At 41.3% G+C, this 12,500-nt stretch overlaps 1 protein-coding gene across 1 annotated transcript in view; it reads right to left on the reverse strand.

The window, feature by feature from the left end:
• LOC138949336 (hemicentin-1-like) overlaps positions 1-7,000 on the reverse strand; it is a 14,862-nt gene extending 7,862 nt beyond the window's left edge. The window contains exons 1-2 of the mRNA XM_070321128.1: positions 6,807-7,000; positions 2,306-2,386 (exon numbers count right to left, since the gene is read on the reverse strand). Of these exons, the coding sequence (XP_070177229.1) occupies positions 2,306-2,386; positions 6,807-6,889 (164 nt within the window). The 5' untranslated portion in view covers positions 6,890-7,000. The remainder of the gene's footprint in view (positions 1-2,305; positions 2,387-6,806) is intronic.
• Positions 7,001-12,500: the final 5,500 nt, after the last annotated feature.

Consider the following 12,500-nt stretch of genomic DNA (forward strand, 5'->3'; position numbering starts at 1 on the left):
TGCTTTCAATACTGCTTTCTTCAAACCGAAACAGATTAATCTGATATTGACTTGAATGAGCGTTTCTGGGGTGATAACGCGAGACAACTCCTGTGATCTTGCCGTGAGGTGGCGCCAGTTACCAGCCAAAAGAAAGAGGGGGCATAAACTCACCAGAACTGACCATTGTCTGTTTACCGTTTTAAATGCACGACTTGCACACGAACGGTTACCAAACCGATATGCTATTTGGGACCAATGCAAGGGTTTTTTCCTTTCTCGTGTGATCTTGCCGCGAGGTGGCGCCAGTTACCAGCCGGAAAAAAGAGGGGGCATAACCGTCTGACTTGCACACTGAGTTGTAGAGTGTTGATTTGAAGCATAGTGAGCTTTTTACAATAATTCGTGATGGCCTCTTCATTTTTCTATATTAGGCGCCCATTTTTCTATATTTAATTGTTATTAATTCGCTCTACTGTTAAAAATAACGACAGGGCAAGTAACAAGCACAAAATTAATTAAACTTCTTCGCAGAAAAACAAGCTAGCTATTAACACAAAACAAAAGGTGGTCCATATTCGTGGCCCTTCCCCTTTTTCTTTGTCCATCTGTCGGTTGGTAGATCTGTGTTTTTGTGTGACTGTTCCAGTGTATCTGCCTGTGTTTATCTGTGAAATAATAAAATTTGACCCTCCACCACGAAATGAGTCGCATGTCACCTCGCGCGGTTCTGCGCTAGGCATAATATAAGTCCGGGGAGTGTCTGGTAACAGTGTGAGGGTCACCTTAGTCACAGGCGTATAACTCAAACAGTTTTTCCTCTTTTCTAAAACGGTTTTCGCCACTGGATAGAGCATAAAAAACTCTTTAGGAAAATGTAAAAATATGAAAATCATGCAAAGGTGACATGCGACTCATTCCGTGGTGGAGGGTCACAATTATATGAATGTAATGTCAGTCCGTCTTCCAGTGTACCTTTCTTGACAAATGTCATATATCCGTCCGGCTGCATGTCTGATTTTGTCTCCCGTTTAAAAATCGCATTTATTCCAATCATCGGTTTGAACATTTCTCTTCCATGGATCTTTCCAATTATCAGTCACACTAAACCCTTTGTGAGCACATTTCTGTAACAAGTATTGAACACGTTGCAACATTGTGCATAGTTCAGCTGACAAAAGTAGCACACATTGTGTTCACTACTGTTCAAATGAACACATATTGTTCTCGTGTGAACACTTTGTGATTATTATGAGTGCCTCTTACGCTATTAGGACGTTGTAACAAAGTGTTCAAAACTTGTCACAGAATTTTTTCAAAATGTGTTTTAAATGTGTTCAAAATGTGTTCAAAATGTGTTAAAATATGTTCAAAATGTGCTTGAAATGTGTTCAAAATGTGTTCAAAATATGTACAAAATGTGTTCAAAATGTGTTCAAAATGTGTTCAAAATATGTTCAAAATGTGCTTGAAATGTGTTCAAAATATGTTCAAAATATGTACAAAACTAGCAGTCAGGCCCGGCTTCGCCCGGGTGTTTCTGCTCTCCCCTCTCTCAGAAACCTCTCGAATCTTATTCCAATGTGGATAAGAAAAATGACAGTGTGAGCTCATACATTTGGATGTATAGGCAAGGCAAGTTTCTATTTGGTTCAACGTGTTCTTCGTGATTTGTTTACCCCTTCTCACACCCACTGTAGTTATCGTCTGATCAAAGCACGCATACCTCATGAGTGAGCGCGTCATACCTTTTTGAACAGGGGAGAGAAATCTGTAAATTCTCGTGATCTTTCACTGAGGCGATCGTTTCGTAAACATTATTCGCGATGATCTGGAAGGCAGGGAGGGGGAGCAGGGGGCAGGGTTAGTGTGTGTGTGTGTGTGGGGGGGGGGGGGGGGGGGCGGCGGGATGATAGCGGGATGATAGCGGGCGGGTAACCCTTGAGAATGACACGGTATACTGGGTGACAAACCATGACTTACCTCCCTTGCACTATATAGACTGTATTGATAGATGGGGAGGGTAATTATCCGAGGAAGGAAACAATGTCTGGAGAAACTAAAACCCAGGTGCACATTTGTGGGTCCAGGGCAGTGTGCATGCAAAATATCTTGTGCTTATCTTTTGCCATCTCTGAGGTATGGCGACCACAGACAGACAGACAGACAGACAGACACACACACACACACACACAGACACACACACACACACACAGACAGACAGACAGACAGACAGACAGACAGACACTCTCTTTTATTTATATGTATAGATATGTTCAAAATGTAGTGGTCAAAAGACTCTCATTTAACTAAACTGTAAACTGACTTGGTGTGTTTGCATCGACTCCATCCCCAGGTTCCGCAGCTCATGGTGGTTTGCTTAACGTGGGAACAGGAGTAGCTGCATCTGAAACAGACATTTTCAATTTTCATTTTCATTTGAATTTTTCGTTTTTTTCATTTTCAATACTTTATTGTCCCATCGCTCCCAGTGGAAAGCTGACAGCAACAAGTCGCGCTATACCCAGGTGTGTACGTGTTTAGGTGTAATCAGTTATGCACTTATGGCAGAATAACTGAGGTCTTTTTTGTGCACTGTAGTGACACGGGGCTGGAACATGGATACCGTCTCTGAGTCTGCACATAAAAATGACCCGTGTCCGTCCCGGCCCGGATTTGAATCTGCGACCCTAGGATCCCAAGTCCAGTGCTCTACCAACTGAGCTACTGGGTCCCCATCGGACAATGACAAAAAAGTAATATTTTCCCAAATCGATGCAAAGTCACAAGTGCCTGGCTTGAGTCAATCAGGAAAGACGTTAAAGGCACAGTAAGCCTCCCGTAAACCATCACAGATACTGTCAGGCTTTTACACACAGTACAAAAACCCTTTCGTTTACACACTCACCGCTTGAGAACATCCTAGGTGCCCTACGTAAAGAGCGAGCAATTTTCAGATTTTCTTTCGTGGACCGTCTGATCGACAAATCAGGCGCCTCGTTTTGGCGCTAGAAGTAACTTTTAAAATCTAGATAATAAAGTTTGTTTGTTTGTTTGCTTAACGCCCAGCCGACCACGAAGGGCCACATCAGGGCGGTAGATAATAAAGTGAGAGCTTGTTACACAAACATTCTTAAATCATAAAAGAATCATTTTTTCATCAAGACAAGTTCAGTACAATTCGAAGTTTTGAAAATTTGAAGAAAGAAAAGCCCCTTCCATGCCAGGTGTACGAAATTTATACTCCCTTGTCCCCTGTTAGTCTTGGTGGTGGAAGGGGTGGAGGGAGGGAGCGCGACAATCGTTTGCGCGAGATCACATATTGGCATTATCATTTCGCCCGCATCCCATTTTCGCGTACGAGATTTTTACTGTAGTAAAAACAATGGGGAGTAAACATTTCGTGGAGGGAGTAATTTGTTCGTGCCTTGGGGAGTTCTTTTCTCGTACGAACATTTATTCGGAGTAAGAATTTCGTACAAAATTTTTACTCCGGAGTACATTTTTCGTGGAGTAAAAATTTCGTGTTACAACGGCCCTTATTGTGTGGAGACTGGCATTGTCCTGGAGGAGAAGGACCTTGTGTGTTCTGGTGTATTGGCACTAACTTTTGAACTCGCGAGTAAGCTTGGTTATAATAATACTAATATTATGGGAGATTTATAGAGCGCTTGACGTTCTCTAAGCGCTTTACAATGAATTGGTGAGAGGTCAAGGCAGGTGATGTAGCCCGCACGTTGAACATCTCTCATGCTGGGTATTGTCGTGTTTCTATAACCCACCGAACTCTGATATGGATTACAGGATCTTTTCCGTGCGCACTTGGTCTTGTGCTTGCGTGTACACACGAAGGGGGTTAAGTCACTAGCAGGTCTACACATAAGTTGACCTGGGAGATCGGAAAAATCTCCACTCTTAACCCACCAGGCGACAGCGACCGGGATTCGAACTCACGACCTCCCGATTAGGAGGCCGACGTCTTACCACTGCGCCCGTCAATTGGCAATTGCTTCCTCCTTTTTTCGGTCTAAAATGTGTACAGTTAATCTTTATTGTGGTTTTAGATGGACACACGGTGGAAAGACAAGTGGTTTTTTTGGTCTCATTTTTACATTTAGTCAAGTTTTGACTAAATGTTTTATTTTTCTTTCTTCATATAATTATGACGCCACAAGCCGTGCACAATTCAGCTATCGTCACGCTCATTAAATAATTGCCTGTGTCATTTCTTTTATGTTTTGAGAAAAACGCAATCTCTATTTGGTTTCTGAACAATCTGCCTATATCATTACATTTAGTCAAGTTTTGACTAAATGTTTTAACATAGAGGGGGGAATCGAGACGAGGGTCGTGGTGTATGTGTGTCTGTGTGTCTGTCTGTCTGTCTGTCTGTCTGTCTGTCTGTGTGTGTGTGTGTGTAGAGCGATTCAGACTAAACTATTGGACCGATCTTTATGAAATTGGACACGAGAGTTCCTGGGTATGATATTCTTAGACGTTTTTTTCATTTTTTTGATAATTGTCTTTGATGACGTCATATCCGGCTTTTCGTGAAAGTTGAGGCGGCACTGTCACGCTCTCATTTTTCAACCAAATTGGTTGAAATTTTGGTCAGGTAATCTCCGACAAAGCCCGGACTTTGGTATTGCATTTCAGCTTGGTGGCTTAAAAATTAATTAATGACTTTGGTCATTAAAAATCTGAAAATTGTAAAAAAATTATTTTATTTATAAAACGATCCAAATTTACGTTCATCTTATTCTCCATCATTTTCTCATTCCAAAAACATATAAATGTTATATTTGGATTAAAAACAAGCTCTGAAAATGAAAAATATAAATATTATGATCAAAATTAAATTTTCGAAATCAATTTAAAAACACTTTCATCTTATTCCTTGTCGGTTCTTGATTCCAAAAACATATAGATATGATATGTTTGGATTGAAAACACGCTCAGAAAGTTAAAACGAAGAGAGGTACAGAAAAGCGTACTATCCTTCTCAGCGCAACTACTACCCCGCGCTCTTCTTGTCAATTTCACTGCCTTTGCCATGAGCGGTGGACTGACGATGCTACGAGTATTCGGTCTTGCTGCGTTGCATTGCGTTCAGTTTCATTCTGTGAGTTCGACAGCTACTTGACTAAATGTTGTATTTTCGCCTTACGCGACTTGTTTTAGTTATAAGTTGCACATTGCCAATCCCAAGCTGTTACCACGGGTTAAACCCGTCGCGATATAACCTTGAATGGTTGAAAACGACGTTAAACACCAAATAAAGAAAGAAAGAAAGAAAGACCACGGGTTAAACGTGAGATAAAGAGCTGACAGCAACATTTTCAATTAGCAAAACTGCATAACAACCCACAAAGAGCGTTTGTATACCTCCACATTCTCAAAACAAGTCTTCCTGTATCATACAGAAAAAGAGCCTAACGAAACGTGATCGGCAGTTTTGCTTACGTTACCATGGCAATGGTTTCCGATGGTCTGAGAGTTTGTACTCTCTAACACATGATAGATACCCTTCCAGTAGCTTCCCCTGTAGTTTCACTACAAAAATGCCTGACACTGAGATAGGTATTTTTCTTATGAGCGTGGCGGTATATTTCAGCTTATCCTACATTCTGTACTTGCGTGCCTTCTACCTCAAACTTCCAGACGGAGGCGTAATGTCCAAATTAAAGACGTGTCTTCTTGAATCTGTCTTCCAAAATGAAATCTCTGATGTCAAAAACGAGTGCAAAAAGACACCACAATAGCAATTATAGCGCCACTTGTAAGTTCTCAGAAGTCTTACAAAGAAGACATCGAATGTTTCAAGAATACAATTTGTGTCGGTGATTTGGTCATCGTGAGCAATGGAACGTTATTTCTGAGGCTCCTGCAAGACTTTTATTTGACCCGACCTCATTATCATGATAAATATACACACGTGAGAAATTATGGTTTTGTAATGACACGGGTGGTCTGTCACGCATGTAGCATAAATAACTGAATTGAAGAGTTTGATACGGACTGATTAATGGCTCTTCCTTATCTCAGTTTATTTGTTTATTTGCTTAACGCCCAGCCGACCACGAAGGGCCATATCAGGGCGGTCTTATCTCAGTTCAAATCAAAACGAAAAACACACCTTTTCCGCAAACATTTACCGTGGTCACTTTTGTCCCATGTACTGTACATAGTTGTTCATGTATGTGTTTTGTGCGCGCGTGCGTGTGTATGTTTGTGATAATGGGATCTTGGTGTTATGTCTCAGTTAAATGTATGCTTTGTATGCTTGTTGATTTGCGCTAGTTTATTCTATAATGAATTTGTAAAGCGCCTGGAGCCAATTGATGGGACTCGCGCTATAGAAAAGTTATTTATTATTATTATTAGTATTAATGTAGCATTGTGCAATTTGTTGTATGTAGCGCGTGTGTGTGCCCGTGTAGCGCGTGTGTGTGCCCGTGTAGCGCGTGTGTGTCCGTGTAGCGCGTGTGTGTGCCCGTGTAGCGCGTGTGTGTGCCCGTGTAGTGCGTGTGCGTGCCCGTGCGTGTGTTTGTGATAATGTTTTATAGATCCATGTGTTATTCATTGATATACATGTGTGTGATTGCACGTTAAATAATGTAATGTTGTCGTAGTATTTTGATTGTACAGCGCTTTGAGCAGGGTTAAACCCTGGATACATGCGCTAGATATACATATCATGCATTAGTATTGTTATCATTAGGTCATTTTCTGGTACAGTTCTTGCTATCAATCTTCCACTTTGTACCTAGGCAGGTCCCAGATCAATGAACTCTCTGTTTATATATTTAAACAAAAATTATACTTACGTCGCCGCAGAAGCCGGAAGAACGAAAATTGCCAGGAGTATCACCAACGACAACATCAACGACAACAACAGCACGCTTGCCATGGTTGTTGTATAGCTGCTGGTGGTGATGACGATGATTCCTAGATCCCACCAAAATCATCTGCGTTCACGTCTCAGCAGCCTGTGTATTTAAACCGATCGGTGAAATATATATGTGCGGGTGTCTTGATGGGCGTGTACTTCATGGGTGCAAAACTGAAAATAATAGATGAATCACTTTGCGGATGTAGAGAAAGCATGCGTGTTTTTGTGTGTATGTGTGTGTGTGTGTGTGTGTGTGTGTGTGTGTGTGTGTGTGTGTGTGTGTGTGTGTGTGTGTGTGTGTGTGGGTGTGTGGGTGTGACTACTATCACATGGTATGCGTACATTGACAAATGGAAGCATTGTATTTCTCGTTTACCTTGAGAGCTTCTGCCTAAACAAAAAAGGATATCCGTATTATGTTTTTTCAACAAGGTTGTGAGAGATTGGATCTTGTACAGCTGATACAGTGAAGGATAACGTTACGCTCATAAGGTAATTGCCTATGTCATTTGTTTATGTTTTGAGAAAAAACGCAAACAACTTTCTTTAGTTTCTGAACAATCTGCCTATCTCATTTTAGTTATAAGTTGCAAACTGCCTACCTCTAGCGGTGACAGCTGGATAAACGTGAGATAAAGAGCTGACATCAACATTTTCCATCAGCAAAACTGCATAACAACCCACAAAGAGCTTGTGCATACTTTCACATTCTCAAAACAAGTCTTTCTGTATCATAAAGAAAAAGTGCCTAACTCAAGAAACGAGATCGGCAGTTTTGCTTACGTTACCGTGGCAATGGTTTCCGATGGTCTGAGAGTTTGTACTCTCTAACACATGATAAATACCCTTCCAGTAGCTTCCCCTGTAGTTTCACTACAGAAATGCCTAACATTCAGATAGGTATTTTTCTTATGAGCGTGACGATAAGCTTGTTTGTTTAAAACAGGTGCCTGTTCCACAAAATGTGTCATCTGTTTCAGATTTTATTCTAACTGTAACCTTCGAGTAGTGTGGTCAATAATAGGATACTTCTGTGCTTGCTTATAACGTTATCTCTCTTCCATCGTGTCTGTCTAGATCTGTCTCTCTCTGTCTGTCTGTCAAGGCATTTACAGCTTTGTTGCGTCAGTGCAATCTACTCTATAATTCTTAACTCATGTCAAATGAACTTACATTTTTCATGTAAGCAATGTATTGTATGTAAATTGATGATATGTTCTTACTTTCATTTTATTATAATCATGTAGCAGTAGTTTTCTTTACTTGCTATTCTTTAGCAATTTTAGACCAGTCCCTCTTTAGGGCGAGGGCCAGATGTAAAAAAAGCAGATCACTGCTTACTCTATTACCCTCGTTAAATAAAGAATTGTTCTTGTTCTTGTTCTTGTTCTTGTTCTTGTTCTTGTTCTCTGTCTGTCTGTCTGTCTGTCTGTCTGTCTGATACACAAAGGGAAGTAAGCGCTCTTAAATGCATACGATATGTTTTACAGAGTGAGTGAGAGTTATCGGGAACCATTCTCCTGGCACCTGAGAGAATCGCAAGCATTGGACTGAACACGCGACTTTCATCCTCATGTATGTCTGTCTGTCTGTCTGACTATTTGTTTGACTACCTGTCTATATGTCTGTCTGTCTGTCTGTCTGTTTGATTGTTTGTCGGTGGTTCCTTTGCTCGCCTGTTTCGTGTATGTCCGTCCATATGCTCATGCATGTGTTTTGTTTGTGGTAAAGTCTGTCTATTTGTGTGTGTGTGTGTGTGTGTGTGTGTGTGTGTGTGTGTGTGTGTGTGTGTGTGTGTGTGTGTGTGTGTAACGCATATATCATATTAAACTACTCGACGGATCTTTATGAACATTGGCATAGACATTCTTGAGGGTATTGTCTTGTGCTGTTTTTTCCGATTTTTAAGAGCGACATTTGGTTTCGCTCGCATTTCAATATAATTTAAGCAAATCTTTTTAAAAATCGTTTAATTTTGGGGTCACAGGGCAAGCCATGTATTATTATCTTCGTCTATAAGCAACGGAAATTAATGTCATCAGAACTTACATAGACTTACACCCAAGTTTGATTCGAATGTCTTGTGATGTATTGTAATAATTCAAGTACTCGGTGATCTTCAAGCTTCAAACGTGTGAATCCTGCTTTGCTAGCATGGAGGAAAAGTACATAATTATGTGACCCTCCACCACGAAATGAGTCGCATGTCACCTCGCGCGGTTCTGCGCTAGGCTTAATAAAAGTCCGGGGAGTGTCTGGTAACAGTGTGAGGGTCACCTTAGTCACAGGCTTATAACAGTTTTCGCTCTTTTCTAAAACGGGTTTCACCACTGGATAGAGCATAACAAACTCTTTAGGAAAATGTCAAAATATGAAAATCATGCAAAGGTGACATGCGACTCATTTCGTGGTGGAGGGTCACATATGGTTCTCTTTACAGATACTTTTATCTCCCACAATTCCGAGCGGAATTGGATGGCGTGAGAGCGAACGCAGGACATCGTCATTGACCGTGTGGTTTTACATTTAGTCAAGTTAAACAGAAGAGAGATACAGAAAAGCGTGATATCCTGCTCAGCGCAACCACTACCGTGCGTCATTATGGGCTGGGTGGCCGAGTGGTAACGCACTTGCGCTCGGAAGCGAGAGGTTGCGAGTTCGACCCTGGGTCAGGGCGTTAGAAATTTTCTCCCTCCTTTCCTAACCTAGGTGGTGGGTTCAAGTGCTAGTCTTTCGGATGAGACGAAAAACCGAGGTCCCTTCGTGTACACTGCATTGGGGTGTGCACGTTAAAGATCCCACGATTGACAAAAGGGTCTTTCCTGGCAAAATTGTATAGGCATAGATAAAAATGTCCACCAAAATACCCGTGTGACTTGGAATAATAGGCCGTGAAAAGTAGGATATGCGCCGAAATGGCTGCGATCTGCTGGCCGATGTGAATGCGTGATGTATTGTGTAAAAAAATTCCATCTCACACGGCATAAATAAATCCCTGCGCCTTGAATATTTGCGCGATATAAATTGCATAAAATAAAAAAATTAGAAAATCCCTGCGCTTAGAACTGTACCCACGGAATACGCGCGATACAAGCCTCATATTGATTGATTGATTGATTGACTACCGCGCTATTCTGGTTTGTCAATTTCACTGCCTTTTGCACGAGCGGGGGTCTGACCATGCTATACGGTCTTGGTGAAAAATGCATGGCGCTCATTCACATTCTGTGAGTTCGACAGCTTGACTTAATCATAGACCATTTATCCTGGACCGCCAACTAGCTCTCTCTCCGCTCTTTCTCTCTATTACGAGGTAGCGCCTCTCGCATTTAGGAACCTACGCTTACATGGCCTTTCAGAAATCAGGGGGACGTCATATCTGGTGTCGATTGTAAACATAGACGAAGTTGCCGAGGTAAGTTCTGAAAATGCTAAAATAAACTCAGCAAAAGTGCATATGGAACATGCTTTTCGATGAGTTTTGTTAAGTTTAGTTTGGAGTTTTGGAAAATGCAGTTCATTGTCACCTCCCATTGTCACAAATAACTGGAGCGTGCTTTCTTTTCACTGTCTTCGAATCGCTGGCCTTTCAAACCGGACGTGACGCGCCCTTGAAAGTCGAGAGTCGTAACCTCGAAGGGTCACGTGACGAGTTGGCGGTCCAGGCTATTTGGTCTATGACTTAATGTAGTAATTTCGCCTCGCGCGACTTGTTATGTACATACGTGCTGTGCTTTTTCCTTCATGACTGTCCTTCTGAAAGTAACTGTTCTCTTCGGGAACTAACATGCTAAAATACAGAGGGATAGCCTAGTGCAATCACTGCTTTGACTATTAACAACTTGACAAGGTAAGAATTTAAGACTCTCATGTAATCCCTTTCCTCTCTCCATTGTGGTCAATAAAACCACAATTAGACTTCACTTAGACGGGCGAAGTGACGCAGTGGTAAGACGTCGGCCTCCTAATCGGGAGGTCGTGAGTTCGAACCCCGGTCGCTGCCGCCTGGTGGGCTAAGAGTGGACATTTTTCCGATCTCCCAGGTCAACTTATGTACAGACCTGCTTGTGACTTAACCCCCTTCGTGTGTATATGCAAGCACAATACCAAGTGCGCACGGAAAAGATCCTGTAAAGTGTAATCCATGTCGGAGTTCGGTGGGTTATCCAGCATGCCTACCCAACGAAAGCGGAGTGAGCTGACTATGCTCTTAGAGAATATAGTGTGGGGAACCCAAATGGGCAAACGAGCTCACACGTCACCAGAATTTCTGGAACGCTGAAGAAGAAGACTTCACCTACTATGGTAAGCTCGTCGTAATTTTGTAATTTCATTGTCTATTTCTAAGGACTTTAAATTGAGTTACCTCCTTGTTTGTTTATTTGTTTCTTTCTTACTTTCCTTCTTTCTCCCATTCATCATTTCTTCCTGCCTTTGTCTTGTTCCCTCTTTATTTTGATCTTTTTCTTTCTTTCTCTTATTATCATATTGTTGTTGTAAACGGGTCGGGGTGTTTGGCTTTTTTGTTTTTGTTGTCCTTGTTGTTGTTATGTTGGTGGTACCGGTGGCATCTGTTTTACTTTCTCTTTACCTTTTTGAAAAACGGATTTTTAGCGATTATAACAATTGATTTTTAGAGAGAGATATCCTTTTCAGTTTGCTCCTACTGTTGCACGTGTTACTTAAAACGCATTCGCTGTGTATCGGAATTGGAATTCCGACACCTGTGTTTAGCGTTGCACGCACGTCTGTAGTTTAGTTCCGACGGATATTACGATTTTTTAACGGTGTAAACGGCCCTGCTGACCAAGGGAAACAACCCCCGCAATAAACTTCTATCTGTCTACAGTGGAACCATTCACTGTAAACAGTTCCTTCCCTTCAATTGTTGGGATTAATTTGATTTTGTTGACGGTGTGCGACCCACGTGTTTTGACTTTTCCAAGATGGCGGATCGTTCTGCTGACAAGACGTAGTAACTTGAAAAGAGTGCTAGAACTTGTTATTCAGTACGGTTCTGAGCTTGACCTTGGTGATGATGATAGTGGAGATGATATTTTAGATTCTGGTGACGAGTTTGTGCCAATGGACGATAATTTGGGTGATGATTCGGGCAATGAAAGTGTCGATCATGACATTGTGTATGATGAACCCATGACGTAGAAAGTTGTTTGTGTTTTGCTTCAAAGAGGTAGTTTGACTGGATGTGAAGACAACAAAAGGTATGTTCTTTCAAATGTTTCCTATATTTTCTGAAAGAGCAAGTTTCAAACTTTGCAAAAATGTGAGGTAGGTAAGGTTATTTTGTGTTGTTGATTTTTATTATTTTTTTTCAAAATGGGTCAAAATTGTGCGATTTGAGGGAACACAGGGACAATCTAACAATTTAGACGCGCCTCGATTATGCTTGACACTCACCAGTTCAAGTCTATTTAACAGTAGTTTTTGTTTCTGATTCACCAGCAACACTCTTGACATTTGAAACAGTGCATATCAGCTTGATTAATGCCACCTTGTTAATTGTTTACGCTTATTGTCTCCCACTCTGCCTTATTCGTTAAACAAATAAATACAGAACAAACGAAAGTAATTACATAAAATAAAACAAAAAGATTAATGAATCAATCAA

Source organism: Littorina saxatilis, linkage group LG15 (genome assembly GCF_037325665.1).
Source record: "Littorina saxatilis isolate snail1 linkage group LG15, US_GU_Lsax_2.0, whole genome shotgun sequence".
Taxonomy (NCBI): Eukaryota; Metazoa; Mollusca; class Gastropoda; order Littorinimorpha; family Littorinidae; genus Littorina; species Littorina saxatilis.